Source organism: Protopterus annectens, chromosome 9.part0 (genome assembly GCF_019279795.1).
Source record: "Protopterus annectens isolate FY-2018-M chromosome 9.part0, PAN1.0, whole genome shotgun sequence".
NCBI classification, from domain to species: Eukaryota; Metazoa; Chordata; order Ceratodontiformes; family Protopteridae; genus Protopterus; species Protopterus annectens.
In genome coordinates this window covers 246,350,288-246,375,820 of record NC_056743.1, presented here as the reverse complement: position 1 = coordinate 246,375,820, position 25,533 = coordinate 246,350,288, and the positions used below count along the sequence as shown (strand labels likewise).

At 40.8% G+C, this 25,533-nt stretch overlaps 1 protein-coding gene across 1 annotated transcript in view; it reads left to right on the top strand.

The window, feature by feature from the left end:
* Window positions 1-25,533, top strand: part of MADD (MAP kinase activating death domain) — a 2,427,721-nt gene that overhangs the window by 681,490 nt on the left and 1,720,698 nt on the right. The window contains exons 5-6 of the mRNA XM_044082094.1: window positions 1,810-2,113; window positions 20,960-21,091. Coding sequence (XP_043938029.1) covers window positions 1,810-2,113; window positions 20,960-21,091 — 436 coding nt within the window. The remainder of the gene's footprint in view (window positions 1-1,809; window positions 2,114-20,959; window positions 21,092-25,533) is intronic.

Here is a 25,533-nt window from a genome sequence, read left to right as displayed (position 1 = left end):
TTCAGAAGCAGCCATCTGGTTTTCTGTTCACACCTTCACAAAACACTACAGGTTGGATGCTATCTGAAGGTCCAGGACTGTACTTGCCACAACCATTCTGTCTGGTCTCCTGGACTCTCTTCCTTCTGGTTGCTGTTAACCTACCACCCTTTTTCTCCACAGCTGTAGGAATCGCCCATCTGTTAAGAATACTTCAGCAGTGAATCAGTCAAGACATAGCACAGTTGTGTAAGAACTTACCAAAACAGTAGATGTCCTACTAATCACTGTTGCAGTATTCCTACCCTTCCACCTTTCTTTACTCCTCCATGTGTCATTGGCATTAACAGTTTGCCTTTCCTACACACACAAACACATTCTACACTACAGGATCTTATTTTGTTTACCCTGTTCAGTCTAAGCCCCTCCTAGCTGACCTTTTTCTTCCTTGGTCTTCAGGCTGATGCTAGCTTGGAAGTTAGTATGAGGATGTCATACGTATGTCTGCTTTTATATCTAGATGTGTATGAGCTGAGATCATCACCCAAATGTAGGTCATGCGAAGGTAAAGCTTTGGTGCACCAACTGGACATCAACTAGCAAAACCCACCTGTGATGAATACCGCAACAGTGATAAATAGGACATCTACTGTTATGGTCTGTTCTTAAACCATTCTACTTTCTTTTGCCTCTCTGTGGCTTTCAATGCTTACAGCCAGTACAAAAAAATGTAGTTATACATAAAACTGTAAAGACAAATTATTTTTTTTGGCAAGGAATGTTCTTCAGAGGGTAGCGGAGAGAGGAAAAAAAAAAAAGGCCTTACCTAGATCAACACATTAAACTTTACGTGTACAGTGTGTGAACCCCAGTTTGACACGTAGCTTTTCAGTGATTCCGCATATTGTTTTTTGGGGGGTTTATTTGCATAAGTTTAAGTTCTGTTTCACAAATTTGTGAAGTGCGATCGACAGCTTTGAGGAATGTGGTGTACTTAGTGTTCTGTTCCAGGTTTAAGTATACATCCCCACACTTGGTAACTTACGTGCCATGATACATTTTTTCACTCCATTGTACCAGTTTTATTTTGGTGGCTTCTTAATAAAAAAAAAAAAAAAAAAAAAAAAGTTTATACTAACATAATTCAACCATATCTCTTGGTGCCATCACTTGAGGGATGGTGTAGAGGTGTACCTGTAGACTTGAATGGACAGGTCCCCTTCACATTTTATGTGGTGTGCCCATTAAAGTCTGTAAATGCACTCCACTCTGTCCCTAAGTTGATGTCACCGAACATAGAGTTTAGTGAATGTTTTAGTGGTGTGACTTTGAACAACTTATCGTGTAACGGGCGTGACTGGGAGGAACACGTGGTGCTGCACTAGAGGCACTGCATGTCATGGTGCATAAGATGACAGAAAAAGTAAAGGAACATTTTAAAGGAAAGTTTGCATGCAACAGCCCCCATGGAGAAGCATTGTAAGTAATTAAAAAGAAAATGTTGATTATGATTGAACCCAGTGCTGTACTGTACTGTTCTGTTTCAGCTGCCCTACACTAGAGGGAGCTGCAGATCTTTTTGTAGAATGTATGCATTTCAGTATCAGTAGGCTTAGCACATTAATTTGAGACAAATCCTCTTGCTTCTGTATAGGTATTCTATGTACAGGAAAGCGTTGTCCACACAGTGGAGGAAGAAAGCTACTGGTTTGTGTCTGTAGATAGGAGGGAAGGATTGCTGATAAGCAGCAAAAGTAGCACTTGGGCGGTAGAATTTCTTGTTTTATTTTTGTCACTGAAATTTAACTGTCATATTTTTGTTCCTTTTAGGGACACTATGTGGAGAGTATTTACTGGATCTCTTTCTGTGGAAGAAAAATCTAGTGTTCTCTTGCATGACCTCCGTGAGATTGAAGCATGGATATACCGTTTGCTGCGCTCCCCAGTTCCAGTTTCCGGACTCAAGCGGGTTGATGTGGAAGTGCTGCCACAGGAGCTCCAGCCTGCCCTCACTTTTGCTCTCCCAGACCCCTCACGATTTATTTTAGTAGACTTCCCTTTGCACCTTCCACTAGAGTTGCTTGGAGTGGATGCCTGTTTGCAGGTTCTGACCTGCATATTGCTGGAACACAAGGTAAGATTAATTCTGCAAGCATTGAGAAAATTCACTAAACTGTAGTTGCTCTTGGTAATTTAGGTTATGGCAACATGCTGAAGATCTGAACTTCTTTTCTGGTTTACAAAATCTTTTGACAGTTTGTTTTAGTAAAAAACTTGTAGCTGTGCATTATCTGAATGTAATTGTCTGGAAATTGAGATAGTCTCATAATAGCAGCTGTTTAGAAAGTCATGTTCTGTATGCATGTTTGATGGTGGAATGATTTTTCTGCAGAAGGGATTTTGAGTCTTATGGGGTACACTAGCTTTTGTCCTGTATGAGGCATAAATAATTGATTGGCTGATATTTAATATTCTTTTAGCAGAAAATTGTGGATTTCAGTATACACATAATTGCAGTGGACAAGGACACAGTCAGAAGTCTCTTCATTAAAGCCTTTCATTCCTTTTGCCCTCAGAGTTTTGTCTTTTCTTTCAGGCTTGCTGCACAATCCCCCCTTATCCACTAAAATAGTCTAGGACTGCTTTGCCACCTTTTATTCAATTCCCCAACAAGTATGAATTCCCATGTCCTGCTTGTCCCCAAAAACAGTGTAACTATTTTTTTTTTTTACATCTAAGTTTGTTTTGGCCCCTTATTTGGTCAGGTTGTCAGCCCTCTGGTAGGGTTACATCTTTGACACTCCCAGACTCAAGGTATATATTTTCACATTTTTTCCATGTCTTTTAGCAATTTTTTTCTTAACCACTTGCAGTTATTTTCTTAGGTTATATTTAGCTCCTCTCAGTTTTTTCAGTGAGATTTTGCTCCTGTTGAGTTTAGCTGTTAGCAACTCGTACTACCCTTATGTGCTCCTGCCACCATTTTGTGGTGATAAGATGTTTAGGCAGTAGTATGAAGTGAAGTGCTAATTTAAATTTTTTGATGGGGGTTTGGATTTTGATAATATGTTTGGCTGGTTTCTGTTTTGCCCCCCCCCCCCCCCCCCCACTGAGTTTATTTAGTGTGGTCATAAATTTGCTGTTAGCTTTGTAACTGTACCTTCATGATAGCTATACACAAGACTTCAGGTTTTAGAAGATGTTTTTGAAGTGTGGTCACTGAATCCCCTCATGACACTTCCCCTCCTAGGAAAGTCATACTAAAGGTTTAACGTCTGGACTCCCTCGTGCTAACTCCAAGACGTTTGGTACCAGAACCCTGGAGGTGCAAAAAAACAACTCCACTTAAAGGGACTCAGGTTGACTTATCCTGCCCCCTTAAAGTATGACTAGGAGAGAAGAAAAAAGGGCCAATGATTCTTCCCCTAAAACCTCTCCTAGGTTGCCTAGATTGAAGTCTCATTCCCCCTCCTTTGAAGTGACTACAAACTTTGGCACAAATGGTTCACTGGCTGCTCCTAGAGTTTTTTCAACCTGATGTTCTGCCTGTGCTGACTCTACATTGGGTAAGCAGTTTGTCCCATGCCTTAAGGTGGTGGAGCACTGTATGGCAAGGGACTTTGCCACAATAAGAGGCCTCATTGCACTTTAGCAGCTTAGGGTTGAAGATAGTTTTACTTTGCAGGCCTTACAGGGCATCCTTCTTCAGGGCGTGATCACTATTCATGTGGAGAGTATGACCATAGTTTGGTACATTAACTAACAGGGCATGGCTTGCTGTTGCCCTTCCTGTGAAGAGGCATTGTTAATGTAGGAATGGGCCATGCCATTTCACCTCTTTCTCATAGTGCCTATTCCTGAAGCGGTCATATCACAGGAGAACAATCTCAGCCATTGCCACCTGTTGCTTCATGAGAATACAGTGGATCCCTGGACCATTAGGGGAACTGGAGAAATCATGTGAGTTGATTAAGGCCTGAGCAGGGTTTCCTGAATGCCTTGAATTCTCTGGTAAAGAGGTTTCAGGTCAACAGTAAACACATTTCTCTGTAACCTTGCTACAACCTCTTTGTCTCCCCAACAAACATCAAATGCAGCAGCTGTGTTTCATCTCCCCTCCCCCCGAGGGCAGCCATCCCAGGATACACTGGCAAAGAAATGTCTGCTTAATCTTCTGTGTTCCTTCCCTCTATTTAGTTAGTCATGAAGTTTTCACAGAAAATAAAACAGAGCAACTCTAAGGTCATTCTCTTAGCCCCCCTTTTGGCCCAGCCAGAGTTTATTATTTCTACTGCAGTCTGATTTATTACAGAAGCCTCTCTTCTTGAGACTTCTCAAGGGATTGGTACCTCATGCATTCGGAAACCCTTCTCAGGCCTTCACTGCCTCACATGGTTTCTTCACTTCCCCAAATTGCCCAAGGACGTATTGTATTCTCCAGACATCGTTAGCTAGAAAAACCTGTTTAAACAGTTGGACAAAGTTTTCTGTTAGGGTAACTAGCCCGAGGAATAAACACACTCTGTCCCGATTACTTTTGTACTACAGGTTTTGTCCATTATCTATGGTAAGGGTTCTAGTTACTTTAATATATTTGTTTACATTTGTTAACCAGGTTAGTCCAACTGAGCCAGGGCCCATTTTCAGAGGAGACCTGAGGAGAAAAGCTCCAGAAATAATAAGAGTAATTATGATATTTAGACAATATTAAAGTAAGGTCACAGAAATATAGTACTAAAAACTGTACACAGCGCTACATGTATAGGTAAATTAACAGTTAAGTTGTAGGTTAATATCCTTAGACTGTAAATATCCCCCCCCCCCCGGCTAAACCACCCTCTGTAAAGGCAGCCTTCATTTTCTGGCTGGAAATATTTAGCTCATACCTTCCAACTACAGTCTTTAAACTGCTCTTTGATACTTTTTCTGCCATACTCACCTCTATTAAGCCCTCCCCCCTCCTAGAACTTTTCTTCCTACCAACTTTCCACCCCGTTTGTCCCTCCTACTTTCTACCCCTCTAGTCCAACCACCTTCCTTCCACCTATCCCCTTCCCCGTAGCTAGTTTCCTCCTGGAGTTTACTTATATCTCCCACGGACTGTGGTGCCATTTTTAAATCCTGTCCTGAGCATCCACAGCTCCTCTGTGCTGGTCCTGTGGTTTAGGCTGCTTGTTTTCGCCTCCTGGTAGGTCTTTTCAGCATATCTATCATTTGCAAGCCTCTAAGCAACTATTGTACTAAACTCCACATTTTTACTTGTAGCTGTGTTTTAGGGTTATAGATGGCCTTGTGCTGATGGCTATCACTCCAGTGCAATGTTTGTAACTGTGTTGTAATGTTATTGTTGGACTCGTGCTGACGGCTTCATTTATCTGTGACCTACATGTGTTTTTTGACCTCTGCAAGCTGCTTTTGGTATGAGTGGGGCTCTTTTCTACACTGACTAATGCTGCGTTAATTTAGTTTGGGTACAAAGGGCTTGATTGAATACTGCTGGCTTGTCATGACCAGAAACCTGGTGTAATGATCTGTTAAAAAGGACGCCAACCAAAGTGCATCGCTGAATGATGGATAGCCTCTTAAGGTGGAATAACAATCCCCCTTCACGCCTTCCACTTAAAATCAGGTTTAGCAGCCATTTTTCTTTCCATTTGTAACTATAAGGGCTCCGCACATTTTCTACATGGTTTTGTGGACCTTTTTGCCCTATATACTGTACTGTTTGACTGCTTGCTTTGTACAGTGTCATTTGCAGTTTGCTTAGACTAATTACCGGCTTAGCAGCTGTAAGATACTTTTTGAGACGAGTGGGTCTCTCTCTGTTTTCGCCAGTCTGAGTATACAGGGCTCGACTTTTCCACTTTGCTGGCTTAGTCTGCTACGCCATTTGAACGTATATCGTTGAAGGCCTTTATTTCTCTTTTAAGGTGGATCACTGGTCCTACTAGAGCCTTTAGCTTAATTACTGACTTAGCTATTTTTCTTCCATTTGTCTCTCTAAGGGCACCACACGGCTTTTTTATTCTGAAAACTGGTCAGCACAAGTTATTGCACAGCATGAACATATCATAGTTTACTGTGTTTGTCTGTTGAGCACTATATATTGCACTGTTCAGAGATTTTATAGTATTACTTTTATCATTTACCCCTTGCTTTCTGCTGCTTATATTTGGCTCTACTGCTGTATAACCTGTAGTTGCAAACGGACTGGGATCACTGATGGCATGCTGAACTGCTGAATGAATATTTTGTTCTATTTAATGGAGCCTATATTGCTTAACTGGTATTGTTTGTAGCATAATGTCTGCTGCTTTCCATTGTTAATCCCCTAAACCTAATCTTCCTCTACATACTTGCTCCAGCCTTATCTAACCATAGCCTGTCTCTACTACTGTGCTTTGTTACACCCTCCCTTCTTCTCTAAACATCCCTTACCTGCTACCTTTCCCCTCTACATCTGCAATATTAACTAACTCAGTGTTGTCTCCCTGTCCTCTACAGTAGTCCGTTCCGGATACTCCCTCCCTGCTTTAAAAACAAAATCACCTGAAGACACCCTGAATTGGCCAGCTTGCCTGGTACTTAGAAAAATACTACTGAGAAGACCCCCCCCCTCCCAACAAGATTGTGTAAATGTATGTTGCTTAACACTAATTAAATGTAGACTTTATGTGCTATCTATAGAGTTGCCCTCCCATGGGCGTGTTCTAGTAGCCTACCTCAGACTGTTTGCCCTCTCCCCCCTCCTATTATCACTACCCTAGAATATATTTAAACTGAAGACTGGTCCAACTATCCCTGCTGTTTGCTTTCTCCTTCTGCCATTAGGTGGCAGCATCTACCAATATAAATTCTAGATGCTCTTTATAATCTCAAGTTTTATTTTTTCACAAACAGTTGGTTGTGGGTTAATATCCTTAGACTGTAAATACCCCCCCACCACCACTAAACCACCCTCTGTAAAGGCAGCCTTCATTTTCTGGCTGGAAATATTTAGCTCATACCTTCCAACTACAGCCTTTAAACTGCTCTTTGCTGATACTTTTTCTGCCATACTCGCCTCTAGTGTTCGTTCCCGCTCCATTCGCCCTACGGGCTCACTCCGCTCCCCTACCCTGCCACCAATTCTCACCTGCCCCCAGTACTCCTAGCTTTATTCCTATTTTATCCCACCCTCTCAGCCTAATTACCCAATACCAGCTCCCCCTCATTACTCCTCCGACCTATAGCCATCTTTTTTAAACTCTGTAATCTGTACTCCACCCAATAATTATAGTCCCTTCCTCTTTCCTTAAATCTCTAGAATACCTCCATCACTTTTTAAACCCTTTCTTCTTCATAACTTTCTGTTTCCCTAACCACTCATACCACTCTCTCTCTTCTCTAACATGCTCTCCTGAAGTTATCACACCCTCAAGTCCCCCAGCCTCCTCTTTATGTTCCTACTTCCCTTATACTGTGCTACTTCATATTCCACCTATGCTTGTCCAATACCACCTACAAACCCACCTTCTCCCTCGTTCTTACTCCCATTTTCACTCTTTCTCCTCTTCTCTCATTCAGCCCAACCCTCTGCACCTATTTCACCCTAAACTCTTCTCCTGTAAAGTCAAGACACTGTCGCCTTCTCCAATCTACCAAAATTCATGCCTGGCAGACCAATATGGCTAAAGGATATCTCCTTCCACAACCTAGTCCAAGCTGGTGATATCCATCCTAACCCTGGTCTTACATTCTTTATTAACAACACTCATACCTTACCCTCTTCCTCCTATCTCAACACCCTAAATATTTTTACAATTAGTGCACAAAGTCTAAACAACAAAGTACACCAATTTCAAGCTTGGTTAAGCAATAACCAACCAGATATTTTAGCCATCTCCGAAACCTGGCTCAAGCCTTTTATCTCCAACTCTGAGATTCTGCCCCCAGGATTTCATTGTCTCAGAAATGACCGACTAAATAAAGGTGGAGACACTGCCCTAGTCTACTCCAACCTTCTTACCTTAACCCCCCCCCCCCCCCAAATTCCAATTCCAGAACACTGAACTAACTGCTGGAATTCTAAAACTAAATAAACATAAAAATATCTGCATCATTGCCTTGTATATCTCACTTGGTAACAATATCTCTACACTCGAAAATATTCTCCTATGGGCCTCTACTGAAATTAACTATGTAACTTATATCCTTGGTGATGTGAATATTGACTGGAATAAAATCAGTTGCCCCTGTCCCTCCCTATCCGTTGACCTCTATAACTTCACTCAAATAATCCTCTCCATCACTCGACCTAACAAAATAAACCCTTCCGGATCCACTATAGATTGGATCCTAGTCATAGATCCAAATAAAATAACCAATTCTGGCACAATTCCTGATACCTTTAGTGACCACCTCCCAGCCTTTATGCATCGCTCAACTAGTTCCTCCCCACACCAGCATCAATACATTCAAACTCATAACCTCAGTAGCTTCAACCCAACTACTTTCTCAAATACTTTCAAAGAAATGAACTGGCAAATTCTAAACATCCTTCCTCTTGACAATGGTTATAGAATACTTCAACTCTGCCTTGCGTGATACTTTAAACTCACTAATCCCACTAAGAAACAAAAGGATAAAAACTAAAACTGCTCCTTGGCTATCCAAAGAGACAAAACAGATTATGCACCACAGAAACAAACTATGGAAACTTTACCAAAACAATAAACTGGCCAATGTCTTGCTCCAATATAAAGAGCTCCGCAACTGTTCAAAACGACTAATCCTCAAAGAGAAAAAATCCTACTATATCAAACTTCAGTCCAATAACAATAAAACCCCCCAAAAATTCTGGATCCCAGTAAACTCACTCCTCAATCCAGGCTACATGAATAATCGCTGTCCTGACCCAAGTAAATCTGACCTCGAATTAGGCTCTGAATTTAACTCATTTTTCATAGAAACTATTACTACCCTCACCAAGACATTTCCCAATAATAACCCAACTGCTCTACACACTCCCCCTTCTAACTCACCTCATTTGTTTGAACTCAAACCCATCTCCACTAACTTTATAAAAAAACTTTTGTCCAAACTTAAATCTTGCTCTAACGTTCCCGACAATATTCCTTCTTCCTTCCTAAAATGTGCTGCTGATGGCATTGCTCTCCCAATAAGCATTATTATTAACTGATCCATAAAAGCCATACTTCCGCAAACTCTGGCATTCAACTTATATTCTTCCTCTTCATAAAGGAGGCAAAATACCAGTATCTCAAACTTTCGCCCCATTGCTTTGCTCTCACCAGTCTCCAAAATCCTAGAAAAATGCATCCACCTCCAACTTATGCCTTTCCTGACCCAAAACCATCTTCTCACTCCTACCCAGCTTGTGTTCCATCCAGGCCATAGCACAGTAACCGCTCTACTGTCTTTCCTAGAAGAAACTGTCAATCAAGCCTGAGATTCAGGACACTTAGTTTCTACTGTTTTACTCGATCTATCTAAAGTCTTTGATACTGTTTCCCACAAGCATCTTCTCTGTCATCTCTCAAACCTTAATCTCTCACAACTCTTAAACCTGATTGATTTCTTTGAAACAGTCACCAAGGCCATTGACGAGGGGAAGGTGGTCCACACAGCCTACCTGGACCTCGCAAAAGCCTTCGATACAATACCCCACTCGGGCATTATAGATAAGCTCACCAGCTTAAATATAAACCCCTGTATCACTAGATGGGTTGCAAACTGGCTCAAGGACAGAACCCACATGGTTAGAATTGATGGAACTATGTCAGACTCCAAACCGGTTACAAGTGGCATCCCACAAGGCTCAGTCCTGGGACCTTTCTTGTTCGGTATATATTTCTCGGAGGTACAGGCCAACACGGAAGGACTGTGGCTGACCAAGTTCGCAGATGACTGCAAACTGGGCGCCATAATCGACTTGCCAGCCGACACAAGCATCCTCCAAAAGGGCCTTATAGAAACAGACAACTGGTGCCAAAGCCATGGCCTCATGCTAAATGCCAAAAAGTGTATAGTCATCCCCTTTGGCAAAAACAAAGTGCCCACAAATTACCACATAGGTGGTAATCCATTAAGTACAGAAGAAGTAATTAGGGACCTGGGGACCCAAGTTGATAGCAATCTCTCATTTGACAACCACATGGCCAAAGTGGTTAGAAAAACATTTTATATAGCCCACCTAATCATGAAGGGATTCACGTCTAGATCAGGGGAGTTCATCGTGCCTCTTTACTCATCCCTCATCAGGCCCATAATTGAGTACAATGCCCCTTTTGGGATGTACTTTATCAGACACCTGCAGCAACTGGAAAGACCCCAAAAGTACCTCACCAAGAGGATCAAAGGGCTCAAACAGATGCCATATGCTGCCCAGTTAAAGAAACTCCAGCTCTACTCAGTGGCATACCACCTGCTCAGAGGCGAACTGTGCCTAACGTATAAAGCCATGTCCAACCCGGAATTAATGGACATGCTGCACCTCAGAAAATCCAAATCCCATCGAGCTACGCGCTCGAGAGACTTGAACCTCAGCACTGAAATAAATAGGACATGCTGGAGGGACGGATTCATAACCCAGAGGCTCCCTTCACTCTGGAATAAAATCCCAGTCCAGGTTAGGCAAAGTCCCTCATTGACTCTGTTCAAGAGGAATCTTGATGAGTGGATGGGAGATCATAGGTTTACCCCGGGTATCACTTCTGTGTCACTGTTAGACAGATGCACAGTATACTAACCTCGAAAAAGGGCATAGCAAAATTAATTTAAAATGGGTGGCGAAAGCCAAACACACTCTGGCTAGGCTTATAAATACCCTAGGGCAGATAGCCTAGTATGAACCTATGAACCTAAAATGCTTTATCCTGGTTTTCCAGCTATGTATCAGACGTATCACAGACAGTCAAACGGAAGAACTTCATCTCTTCCTTCCTACCTACCCCAACTGGCATACCACAAGGATCCATCCTTGATTCATTGCTTTTTAACATCTTCATCAATAACTTTCACACTGCTATTCTTGATGCTAATATCATCCAATACGCAGATGATTCAGTCTTAGTCTGCTCTGCGTCAAACCTCTCTGAATTGCTGACTAAAACCCAAACTGCCTTCTCAACAACTGAAAAATGGGTGTGCCAAAACCACCTCTCTCTGCAAATAAATCAAAGATTCTACTATTCCCTCCCACAAAGACCCTCTCCTACGATAAAAAACTTCAAAGTTTGTAGTCAAACCAACTCACCTATAGAAGTGGTCCCCTCTGCCAAGCTGGCATTACTGTAGATGAACACCTCAGGTTTGATATTCATATTCAACAAAATATTAAGAAAACCTACCAAAAGCTAGGTAAGCTGTATAGGAATAATCACTTGCTCTCCAACACTACCAGGCAAACTCTGGCCTCGACTTATCTTCTTCCTTCCTTATTATACGGAGCCCCTCTCCTAACCAACCTGTCCTCTATCACCTGTAAACTAGAAAACTGCTACAACAAAATCTCTAAATTTGCCTCCAAGTCTAAAAATACCACCCATAACTGCCTAACCCTAGAATCCCTGAATTGGCTTGAACTCCCAAACTACATAGACTATCTCCAACTCACTACTGCATATAGGCTCATATTTCACCCAACAAAATGTCCCGTTCTAACATCCTTCCCCCTTATATATAAAACCGAGCTCTCAGATCTGAAAATTAGAAATTAATTACTATCCATAAACCTAAATGTCCTGCTGGCCAACTTCTACTATCTTTCTCACTAGTCAAAAAATGGAATTCCCTTCCCTCCACACTAAGAACAATACCAAACTCAAAAAACTTCAAAACCCAACTGTTCAAACACCTGTCCACTAAATGGAAATGTACCTACCTTCACCCAACCTAATCGAAGGGGGTTCTCTCTCTGGTTCCCAAGCTCTACAACTCTCATAGTTATCTTCATATGAGCCTATCTAAGCTCTCAACAATTTTTATAGCCTCTCTCTAAGCTCTCAACAACTCCTACAGCTACCCTCACACAGCCCAACCTTGTAAATATTGTAAATAGCATTCTACTATTGATGTGTGTATGTAAAGCATATTTACATTTTCTTAAACAGTTTGTATGTAAACTGTTTCCACACCTAACACATATCCGTTTTCCTCAAATGAAACTGTATGATCCCTACCTTCAAGCTTAATGAATTTAACTATGCACGATATTGAATGCATTTATGAGTAACTATTCTACGTAATATTATCTTTAATATTAATCATCAGTTGTATCTAAATCATATAATGCGTCTTGGAGATTTTCTCCCCGGGCCTCCACTGAAAATGGGTCAATTCAGCCCAGTGGACTTCCCCGATAATCAAACTGTAAATAAATAAAGTACAATTTCCAAAATTTGAGAGAAGTATTTTAGCATAGGCCAAATAACAATTAAAAGGTTTAGAAAGTATTACAACTGAGTACATTGCTAGAGCAAATATAAAAGAGTTGAAAGGGAAAAGCAGATAAGCTGAGAAGACGTGAGACTTTGCAGTCAAAGTCCACTTAGCTGGTGGTTCAGATTTTCACCAGGGCACATATTCTTCATCCTTAACATTTCTGTCTTTGTGAAGTGTTTCTTGAAAAAACCTTTCTGTTGAGCCCTCCACTTAATGACCCCACTTTTGCTTGGTGTTTAGTTTTATGGGGAAATGTAAATTATTGTTCCATATGAACCTTCAGCAAAAGCAGAGTTCAAGTATTTACCATGAAAAGCTCTCTTCTTGATAGCAATCACTTCCACTAGAAGAGTTTTTGAACTGCAAACCCTTTTTACTGGCCCACCGTATGTAAAATTGCTGGGATATGATTTCTTTATGCACTGATGTAAAAGTTGTGACAGAAGTTAACTCAGTCAGTCCATTGACCCTCCTAGTTGTCTTTTTCCCAGTATTTTAACAAAGGTCAGTATTTATTACATTGCATATCTGTAATTATACTTGTTTTTTTCCCCTCCCAACAGAAGCTATCAAGAGAGATGATCACATTTTTTCTCCTGACAGAGTAGGGCAAAATGTTTCCAGGGTAACTCTGTCCAAGTGGCTTTTGGAGTGCATATTGTTTTGTTTCAAAAAATACAACAGACATGCATAGCAAACCCAAAGCACATTCAGCTAAAGTGATGGCTATCTCACTAGCCACCTGTAGAAATTCTGTAAATGATTCTGTGTAGTTGTGACATGGGCTTTAGTGCAAACTTTTGCAAGAAACTATAGGCTAGATGTACACTTGATCCAGGTTAGCCTTTGAAATTACCACACTGAGGGACAGTGTCATAGGGCCACCCAAGGAGGTATGCTGGGGACTCTGCTGTGGTGGAAAATGATGAGCTTTGTCTTGTAAGATGGGAAGTATGTTTGCTTACCATAACATTAGATCACTTTTGCAGTAGAGTAAGCTGTAAGTGCGGTATCCTGCCAAGGACCGGAAGACCAGTTTCCAAAGCTATTGGGCACCCTTGATGCACCCTAACTGCTGGAGAGCTCGAGAAGTGGTCTGAATCCCGTGGTTAGGGCAATCAGATTCTCAGAACTTTCTACCATCAAAAGAGATTCTCTTCTATGGCTTTGAGGGATCAGTGGTCAGCTAGTGTTTATTCAGAGTTGGGCAGTTAAGCACCCTACAAATGGCTTCTGATATTAACATTCTTTACGAAAGTAAGTTCAACTTTGCTGTCAAGATTTGTTGGGAGTAAGAGCTAGTGGTTTTAGTGCTTGTCACTAAAACATTTTACCTCGGAACTTAATTTTTTAGGCAGGAGGGAATAATGTTATTCTAATGCTTAGCTTACCCACCTTTTACAGTACAGAAATGGACCTTGGTACCAGCTCATCGGTTGTTCCCTCTTCAGTCAACACCGCAAAAAAGTTGTACAAGAGACTGTTTGATTTATGCTTCCTCTAGTCCTCAGTCACCAATAAGTGACTCTGCTTTGACCATATCAGGTTCTTCAGACCACTGATCAGTTTCTTTTGATACTTCTAGTGATGCTCCTCAGGAGGCTGCCAAGGACTGAGAAATGGGCACATTCTTTGTGGATGCTTAGCTGTCCTATTTGAGGAAGGGGGCCACTCTTGTTGGCATTGGAGGAAGAGCAGACATTATTCCTTTACGGAGCTGCTCTGGGGACCTTGATTCCTGGGGAAAGGACAGTTCTTCAGTGCATTCTATTTCTGGCTAGTTTCCCAAGAAAAGACGGACAAATTGAGGCATTTTTCGTGACCGATGATTGGATAAGTTTTGCGAAAGGTAAATTTAAAGTCTTTACGTTGAGTGTTCACTCCATTTAAAATGGAAAGTATTTTCCACTCCTGTCAGAGAGACAGGAAGTAGACTTTCTGAAGTCACTACTCCACAGCATGTGGGATCTGACTCTGAGGAAAGTTTTTTTTTTTCTTCAAATTCCCAACATGAGTTCTTTTTTTTTTAATACTATCACCAGAAAGGAGGACTTACTTCAGTGGGACCAAAAGGAAATACTAAAGTCCTATCGAAGATATGATGTGCTGCAGGTGGATTTTCTTCTACCCACAACTGTATCTCCTGTTTTGCCAGCCTTGGTTGATGTTTTTCTTGCAATCAGCAGTTTACCTTAGAGACTGTTCCTCAGACCTTTAAATTTCCTTTTTCAAACCCTGCTGTGATTTTTCTAACCTGACCATTGACTTTACACATACCTTATAGCAGCTAATCCTATTCCTTCTGAAAATGATGAGAAAGCCTTTGATAGGTTTGGGAAGTAAGTTTACACTACTTCCTCCTTAACCTTCAGGATAGTGAATTGTCAGGCTGATATGTCTTGAATTTCTTCTGGCTTCTTTTGACAATATGAGAAAGCTACTTGCTGATCTTCTTCCATCAGAAATGGTCATGTCAGTTCTTTTGTATCTGTCTCGGATAACCGTGCACACTCTGAAATCATCACATGGCACTGCTGATGCTGTTTCTAGAGTAACTACCACAAGGTCAGTGGTTAGATATGCCTGGCTACATTCTTAGAATTTATTAGAATATATCAAAGCTGAGCTGAATGCTGTTTGGACGGAGAGGCATTATTTTGTCCTTTCTCTGCTGAGGTCTTTAAAGATTTGATGACTGGGAAGTTTATTTTGGGGATTATCCAAATATTTCATCCCTCCATGTCGAAGTATTGTAGAAGCATTATTCTGGGGATTATCCAAATATTTCAACCCACCATGTTGAAGTATTGTAGAAGCATTCCTATCCAGTTCAGGTTCCCTAGATAGGAAATGGAATTAAACAATCCCAGCAAGGCACAGATTTTCAGAAAGCAGTGTCAGGGAGGTTCAAAAAAGAAGCGTGTGCATGGGGTTCTTCTGAAACCAAGGACATCTTTATATTTATAAAAAAAATAAAAAAAAAAACAGGCTGACTTCATACCCTGCCAAGGTTTTCCCCTCCCCACCCTGGCATTCCAGTAAGGCTTTATCAAAGTCTGCATCTTCACTTCCCTCTGTGGTACCAAATAACTTAAGACGCTTGGGTTCTGAGAATTATTTGAGAATTACCTTCCTCCCTTTTCAGGGGGTTAGTCTGCATACGTTCAGTAAAACCTCCATGTTTCTCCCGTCTTGGGTGAAATGCTGTCTCAGGGAGTTGGTCTGTTCCTCCAGATCAAGTATAAAAAGACTTTTATTCAAAGGTCTTTCAGGTGCTAATGTTTGAAGGGATCTGAAGACCTGTCCTGGACCCTTCGTTTTCTAAACCTTTACATCAAAATCCTGCAATTCAGAAGGTTCTCTAGTCTCTCGCCTCTCATTCTACTTCTCTGTTTTCTATTAACTTTGGATTTAAAAGTTTATCGCATTCCAGTTCTCAATGATTACATATGATACATTTTTCAGTGTCTGGTTTGCATTTTCAGTTCTCTTCTTTACCCTTCTTGTTGTCAGCAGCTCCAAGAGTGTTTACAAAGTGTCTGGCTAAATTAATATGCTACTGTAGGTTTCTGGGCATTCACATTTTCCTATAGTTAGACTACCATACAGTAGAACCTCTAAGTTGACCACCCAAGGGACTGTAACAAACTGGTCAGCATATGGAGGTGGTCAACATAAGGAACTAGCAACACAACTCTGGCCCCAACAAAAAATGAATTTCTTTTCACTGACTGTGACGGTGCATCTTAATATTTTAGGGTTGCAGAAGTACATTGAATTGGACATTACACCTAAAGGGTTAAGATTTGTAAAAAAAAAACCCTAGTACACCTTTTGATATGATCTGTCCCTTGGATAAACAATTTAAAGACTGTTGGTTTAAGTCTGCCCATAAATGTGTTACCGAATGGTTACACATTCTCTTGGAAAGAGATCAATTGAAGCATCAGAGGTTAAAACAAGAACTGGCTACGTTATCACAAACAATAAGTAATTCCACTAATGTTAATAATATGAAAGCCTTTCTGGAGAAAACTAATGAGAGGTTGTTTACTTTGGAGGCTGAATTAATTGAACAAAAGAAAGCTAAGTTAATTCGGGATATCAACGATTATGAGGCGGGACTTGCCTTTTCATATTCCTCCAATCAGAGAGCTGGAAATCGAGGAAAACGTCAGCGTGTAAGGTTTCAAAGCACACCTTCTTCCTCTTTCATTTCTTCTGGGGAGGAGCATCGTTCGGATGTGAGCATTGAGTATCCAAAATTACCTCGTCCACAATAACCGGAGGAATTTGTGCAGACATTCCAGAACCAGGGGGGGGGGGCTACACCACAATCAACAACAACAGCAGCAGGGACAAAAACGCAACAGGAGCTATGGGACACATGCCGGTAACTCAGATAGGGGTTACCAGGCAGACTTTCAACAGGGACCAAGCATGGACAACAATTTAACAAAAGGTTCAGAAAGTAAGGTATGTACTGAACCGAGTATAGTTTTAAATCTGTCTCAATGTTTGCTGACAGAAGAACAAATGTCAGTTTTGGCGTTAGGCCTTAAATTTGTACCGACTGTGTTACCTCGGGGACATGTGGTAAAACAAGAATTTTTTAAATTTCTCAGAAAATTTTATTTGAACAAGAGAAATAAAAGTTTCTGTTTTATCTGGTGGTCTCATTTCACAGTCGGTGAAAAGAAATTAATTTTTTTGTTGGGGCCAGAGTTGTGTTGCAGTTTTGTGGCAGTAGGAGTTTTCATTGTTTTTATTAACATAAGGAACTAGGCTTGCTATACTGATACGTACATGTACTTTACTTTGTTGTACAGCGTTTATTAGAAAATATCATACAAAATCATATATAATCAAAACACAGTAAAATCATGCATATAGTATCATACAAAATGAATACATTTATTGTTTTCTCATGGTTTAATTGTTCGTTCTGAAAACAGTCAGTTTTGGTCTGTTTCTTATTCTTACCACAAAGGTAAGTGGAAATCGCACTTTGAATACTGGCTACACCACTCAGCATACCTGGACATTTTTCCACAGCAGATGACTTAATCTGCATTATCAGATGCCTGACATCCTCCTCTTTTGTAGTCTTTGCAGTTTCTGTGTCATGCTCACTTGTTCCACTTAATCATCTGCTTCATGCACTTTTATGCTGGTGTGTACTTCTGTCAACATCTCTTGGAAAAATGCTTCTGGGTCACGCTCATTACAGGTTGTCACCTCATCATCCATTGCAACAACTTCAAAATCTACTCCTTCGAATTCTGCCATGGGAGATGGACTGTCTGATGGTGCCAAACATTGTGCTTTCGGGTTGTGACAAATATGGCTGAACATTATTCCAAGCAGAGCTGATCCAGAGGACAGTATCTGGAGCATTAACTAATACGGCAGGTGAAGTTGCGTCCACAGGCGGACTACAGGTTTGTGTGTTAGTAATGACCCACTACAGGTGCTGAGCTCGGTAGTGCATTTTAAATGTTTTGATGATTCCTTGGTCAAGAGGTTGGATTTTTGAGATAGTGTTTGGAGGCAGCAATTTCAGTGTCACATTTTGGAGATGATTCACTTGCGGGTAGCCTGGACAGTTGTCTACTGTCAGTAGAGTAGACCGTTGTTTTTTCATTTCTCTGTTGATACCCCTTACCCACTCCTCAAATATGCCACCAGTCATCCATGCACATTTGTTTAATCTCCAAGTGCGGAGGAGGTCTTTGGACTTCAGGTTCTTAAATGCACATGGCTTTGCCCATTTACTAATCACCAAGGACTTTAGTTTCTTTCTGGTTGAGCTAGTGCAAAGCAGAACTGTGAAACAGTCTTTGGAATGTTTTCTGCTCTTGCATTTGTCACCCTTCATGACAAGGCTCCTGTCAGACATTGCATTGAGAGAGAGTCCGCAGTCAGTGTTAAAGATGTCATCTTTAAAGCCTCTGGCGAAGTCCGGGAACTTTTTGATACACTCTTCCACAACTTCTACTAAAACTTCACATTGGATTCACCACACAAGACTTTCTGGGAGATCTCGTGTTGCAGTTTAAATTTCTGGAGACAACCACTTGATGCTTGGAAGTCTGCCACCTTGAATTCCTGTGCAAGTTGTTTAGCAACTTCTTGGATCATCATTCCAAAGATGTGGGCGTTAACTGCACTCGTGATGAACCAGCTTAATGTGGCTTTATTGGCTTTGAAAGAAGTTTTCCTCCTTTTCTGCTGTTCATCTCCACTTTCCTTACCATATCTCTCCAAGTACTCTGTTTACATTTTTGAATGTTGCCACCTGTGGTTTTACTAACACCAAAACATTCCTCCAGCTTTCTTTGGCTACTGCTTTCCAGAAAATGTAGATCATCAACGTTTTCCTTCAGTGTCAGCTGTTTGAGTTTTTTCCTTTGAGCCATCATGTCTTGATTAAATGTAAAATTTTTCAGTAATTGTAGGATGTACCTACAAATCAGACCAGTCCTTCTCATTGAAAAAAATCTTCAACAGCACATGATAAACAATAGGATGTTAGGCCTAATCCAATATATGGTAATAATAAAACACGAAAAAATAACTTATACCAAAGAAAAAAATAGTACAACTAATGGGCAATGCCCACACCTTCTGCCATTTGGTGTAGAGTGGACTCAACTGGTCCCATTATAGAGGGTAAATTAATATTGTGTCACAGTCCAAGTGGGCAGGATACAAGCTTACACAGGTGGTCATGTCCGGTCTGTGAAAATTAATTCAACCTGACGTGGTCAGTGTAGGGAGGTGGTCAACTACGGAGGTTCTACTGTATTTTTGCAGATTCTTTAATAGGTTGTCAAGATTTCTTGGCTCCCTGTCTTGAGTAAAACAATTTTTTTCACAGTCTGGGATTTTGAGGGAATATAAAGAAGTATTTTTTTTCATTCCATCTTATGGGATGTTTCTGGGATAACTCCAGAATACATCCTTCATGTTGTTTTTCTTCCTCAGGGCAAAGTGGAATTTTGCAGGAACAGCTTCTGGTCATTTCCAGCTAGACAATTGCATCTCCCAGGGTGTATCTTAGAATTCTAGGTTTCATGGCCTCCACAATTCTTATGATTATTTTGGCCAGGCTTCACATGAGGAAAATTCAGTGTCTCATCTAGTCACTTTGGATCCAACACCCTTTATTTCAGATCCTAGTAATTGGGGTTGTAAAAAGGGAGTTTTTCTAGAGGGTGAATCAGTTGTCTAGCCAAAGCCTCCTTTTTTCCATTCAAGCCCCTACTCGGTGTGTAACATCAGACTTTGCTTGGCAAGCTATAATCAAGGGGGTGAAAGTTTAGGGCCTGTGGATCACGCAGGACAGATTAAAAACATAAACATCAAAGAAGTGATGGCACTAGTAAATGCTCTTAAATCTCTAAACCATTTTGGACTCCAGAATCTCTACTAGTAATCGCAGTGATGTAGTAAACAGAGGGAAGGTGCAGATCCTTCTCCTTTGCCGATTAGCTATAGTAGCCTGGGAGGAAACAAGTTAATACATTCTGATCTTCTAAGATGTTCACATTCTATAAGAGAAGAGTGTTATAGAAAACAAGCTGAGCAAAACAAGGGTAGACCACCACAACTGGGAAGTGGGATCCAGGGGTCTTCCAGGAATTTATCTAGTTGTGGAGAACACCTGTAGATCTCATTCACAACAGACCATTAAAGAAATCTTGCTTCAGGACTTCTTCCACGAGGGCTCAGAAGACGGATGGCTTTTCATTTCGATGCAGTGGAATGTACCTGCAGTCCTTTCCACCATTTCCTGTGATAAACAGGGTTCTTCTAAAGATGATATTGGTTACTCCTTTCTGGCCTAGCCAGCAGTGGTTCTTCATTCTCCTCAAAATAGCCAGTGGCAGTTAAAACAAGCTTCCTCTGAGGATGGACATAAACAGGACAGAAGTTTGTTGCACTCCATCCTTAAATTTCTTCAACTCACTGCTGAGTGATAGAATTTTAATATCTTTTAGGCACCTGTTTTCTGAGGTCATGCATCGGGTGTTAAAGGCTAGACAATTTGGTACTAAAAAGTTGTATTTGGCAGTATGGGAGAGATTTTCAGGTTGGTGCCGTAGCAAGAACTGATTTTTTTAAGGCCCAGATACTTCTGGTTCTACAATATTTTCATCACTCATGTCAGTAATGTCAGCATACTCATCTAAATCAAGAAAAAAATCCATCCACCTTCCTCCATCCTTTTAAAGCCGGCAGGTAAGAGATTTGCAGGATCTGACTGTTTGTGTTAAGTGAAAATAGGATGCAGTTGTTCCTAAGAGAAATCTATATCTGCGAGAATGGAATAAGTTTTAGATCCCAGTTGCTGAGAGACTGTTGCCTGTGGATGCCAGTTCCCAGTTCTGTGGATAGACCAACATGGATCATGAAGACCTAATGTTATTGTATGCCACTTTGCCTGTATTTTTCCCCCCGTCTCGTGTTGTATATTCACTTCGATTCTACTGTTCTTTTCAAAGAAATAACTTGAATATTTTTTTCTGTTTAGGTTGTTCTGCAATCCCGAGATTACAATGCCCTTTCCATGTCCGTCATGGCATTTGTTGCTATGATTTATCCACTGGAGTATATGTTCCCTGTGATTCCTCTTCTCCCAACCTGCATGGCTTCTGCAGAACAGGTGAGTACCTTTTTTTTTACATTTGGATTTATACTGTCTCATTGTTTCTGTTGTGCTTCTGACTTTCTTTTTTAATCAAGCATATTAGTGATGCATTGGTAGTGTAGGTGACTGCATAGATGTGAGATTATGAATTTTTTAAACCTCTTTATTGATTCTCTGGTCTCAGTGTTTAAAATCCACATGAAATAATTTCCTTGGGAATCTTGCAGCAGCAAAAAAAAAAAAAAAAAGTAAAGCTTTCTTTATATTTCACACAAGGAGAGCCACCAGCCTAATGTATTCCTTATATGGTTTGATTTTGTTCCCCCAGGGACTGATATTACCATTCCTCAACACAGTTTTTCAAAACATTTAAAATGAAATCTTAGACTTTGTCTTAGAAACTACACTCATGGCTTGGCACTGTCTAATGTCCTTGGATTAGATCTCTGTTCAGTTAAGATTGTACTGTCTTGATAACTAGACTGTCACCCTGGGAACTGGCCTTTTTTGTGAGGGATGGGATAATTCAGGATAAGCAAGTCACATTAGACCCTTTGATCTTCCTTTTCTTTAGAGACCTTGCTTCCATTTTTTTTTTGTGTGCCTATTTTGCGGAATGGTGAACCTTTTATGTTTGTTGGCATAGACCATAGAATGTGGTAATTCCAGACGTGTGAAACGATGCTTGGTATTCTCTTCTGTTTCCTAATTAAAACACTCTTGGGGATCTTTGCTGTAGCTTACTCCAGGTTAACTGTGAAGTTTCATCATGTGCAGTATACTGTTCAGGAGCATGTTTCTGAAATTAAGCACATGTGATAGATTGAATGTTACCCTCATCTGTCTTTAGTTGTGGTTAGTCACTAGCTGTGTCTCATCTTAATTGAGTGGATACGTACGTTGCAGCTTCATATTAGGTTGTAGTTTGAAAATACCCAGGATCAGTGCATCAGTCTAGTTAATAAGGGAATATGCTGGAGATATACTTCTTGGTAAGAGCCAGATGAATCTCTGTCATGTACTTCATTGCAGTGTTGTCTTATGTTATGCAGCAGGGACCCAACTTTGAAGAATAATATAAAGCACTGCAAAATTTCCTTGTGTGTGTGTCTGTCATACATACATGTGCGCACACAGGTATATATTTTTTTCATCCTGTAGTTTAGCACAGAAGAGTAATGCTGTACCTTTTGAACTGAAGTTTAGTAATTGCAGTGTTGTTCCCCATTGACTAGTTTACTTTGCTTGTGATTGCAGATATTTGCAAGTAGTTGGGGGGGGGGGGGGTTGGTATAACAGTTAGTGTTTGCCTCACAGACACATGCTATGGGGTTTCATTTTCACTTTTGGGATGGAAATTTGCTTGGCTTAAAATGTCGCATGGGTAGCTAGTATTGTAATTGGCTATGAAACAATAGATCAACAAAGTTGTGTGCGTCACCTTTGTTGATTTATTGGTTCATAGAGATGGACTAGGCTAATGGCCACCAGGTCCTTTATAGGCCTAGCTTTGCAACCTAACCCAGTAGTGTGCATTTATGTCATGGGCATTTACTAGGGGGGGGTATGTTAGGAAATTTTCAGAGGTTATATGGGGAAGTGGTATATTGGAGGCAGATAGCATTTTCCAAACTCTCATAGAAATGGGGGCTGGACGGGGGGTGAATTTCTGATTTTACATCCATTGGTGAAGGTTATGCTTAAATAGGATTAGGGATGGACTCTGCTTCACATTGATGGGGAAGCCTGTTCCAGAGCATGGGGAGCCTCAAGGACAATTATCTCCTGTGAACATGTCTTATTTATGTCACAAGCTTTATTTAAATCCTTGGATGTCATGGTTCTGATGCTTTTCATTTTGCAGGTATGCAAAAGGTTCATCAGAGCTGGAGATGAGGATGCCTTATATGCCAGTCCTAGATCACCTGTCTGTATCCTGTAGGAGACAGAGTATAGAGAAGAGGGCTTTAAGGTGATCTGTACAACACAATATGTTTATACCATGGGATCTGTTGGTAAGGAACCTTTGTGGATATTGCAACTGTTGCACATATCTGATCATGTGAATGCCAAAGGGAGCATTATATTTAATGATAGGTCTGATAAGGGCCAAGTAAAGTGGCACTATGACTTCCTTGGACCTAGATGCCATACTTATAAGTTGGGTGAGACAGAATGATTTTACCACCTTGGCCACATTTTGGTCAAAGGCTAGATTACTGTTTACATATGTTCCTAAATCCCTGACTACTGGGTCAACTGTTAGAGCTGTCTTATAATTGGAAAAATTAGACTGGGTGACAGTTTTCCCAAAATGCATTATAATGCATTTCATGACATTGAGTTGTAATCCGAGACTTTTGGCACCAGTCATTTGTCTGTGTTAGACCCTCTTTTAAGATGTTAGTCTTTTGGGGAATAGATGACCTCTCCCAATTTGCAGTTATCTGATAACTTGGCCAGTCAAAGGCCTTTGACATTAGTCTTTACCTCCAAGAAATAGATGCCAAATAGAAGTTCCAGCATGGAGCCCTGAGGTACCCTGCTGGTGACCTGTCTGTTAGTGGAGGTGTTCTCGCCAATCCTGACTTCCTGGATCCTGTCGGAGTCATCTTGCAATCCAGTGAGTTATGTAGTGGTTTATGCCCACTTCTGTGAGTTTTGTCAACTGTACCCGAGTGGAGTATTGTATTGAATACCTTAGTAAGGTCTAGGTAGGTGGTATACCTAGTTTTCCCCTCATCCATTCTATTAGTGACCTTCTCAGAAAAGTCCACATAATGGATATTCAGAGAGAAATATTTTTATGACAACTGACCTGAAAAGAGGTTATGGCAAGGAAAGTGTACGGTAGGTTACGGGCATCCTCAGATTGACTGTAACACCTAGTATATGGCAATACAGTAGTCTGTCATGTGAAGCAATTAAAACATTGTGGTGTAGTAAGGATGCTAATAACAGCAGCTTGCAGTAGTGCAGAATTGTGTGTACAACTGAGCACTGAATACTTTATCTGTGTAGTTCTCCTGGATTGTAGTTATGTTTTTGTGTTGCACACTGTTTTACTAATAAAAAGCTTTTTGTTGGCAAGTCTGCACAGAGAATGGATAATGGACTTTTGCTAGGCTTTTTGTATAGTTTGTGACTCAGAATATATATTTCAGAAACAATTAGAAAATGTAGCAATTTTTGTGTTTTTTTAATTGGGGAGCAGGCAGAGATAGTGTTGCAGTTGTGGGCAAGAAGTGCTGTGATGTTGGTGTCCAGTAGTCTCAGCACAAGAAGTTGCTGTGAAAGGGCCATAGAGCATGCCAAGTAATTTGTTTTTGTAGGTCTAGTGGATGCAGGTTTATGCTGAGGAATTGTAAGGAAGGAATGCTCAAGGATAAACTTATAATCTTATTGGTGGGATGTAGGAGTGACAAATGAAGGAGATTAGGTGCATCTATTTTTTCTTGCCTTGTTGATCCCACTTGGCCCATTACCTGTTTTCAGGGAAGATCATTTTGGCATTTTATACAGAATGGAGGATACTCAAAACACTGGGGAAACTCCTCTACTGTATTGGAGGAAAGGAGCTGACTGTTGTGGATCATATTGAGGCAAGGAGTTTAGTAATTTTCATGTTTTCTGTACAGAGAGAGACCACATTATGCAGTGTGTTTTGAACACAGAAGCCACTAGGACAGAGGTCTTTGGATCAGTGTCTTGCAAAGTGTGAAACTGCAGAGAACATGATGCAAAAGTGGTGCAAGATGTAGTTGAAAGCACCCAGATGAGCAGGAAGTGCTAGGAAGTAAGTATCAGAGTACAAAAGCTCCTGTTGGTAAAACATTTCTGGAGGATATGTAGACATCTGAAGGAAGCTACAATTAGGCAGGATAAAAAAAGGGCCAAAGGTGGGGATAGGTGCCCAAGAATGAAAATTTGATAGGTGCTTAAGAATTTAATGTGGCGGTAGTGAAGGTTGTGTCTCCTAGTAAATCTTTACCAGTGTGTACCAGATTGAATGTACTTCAACATTGTTACAAACTGAAGTTTGATATTCTTTAATGTATGTAGGAAGAATTTTGCTAAAACTTCTTTGTTGGGTCAAACCTTGGAACCTTTTTACTTGACTGAATATCTCAGAGAAAGGACTATTGAGATTGGTTTCAAGACTGAAAAAGGAGCAATACAAATTTGTGATCTTTCTTTTTGCTGACTTCAGGCAGCTGATTGGCTGCCTTGGGGGCTCTCACTTGGTCTACTAGACTGTCCTTTCCTCTACCAGGTTATGAAAAAAATGGGGCATCTGGGGCAGCATCATATTGCTGCCAAGAGGGATTTTTCTTTTATGCCCCACCTTCCCTTCTTCAAACACCAGCATAGATGTCTGCTGTGTTGGATGTGCTGACATATTGTGCTGCATTTTTGGCAACTCAGCCCAGTACCTCTGCCTTCCTTTAACTCATTCA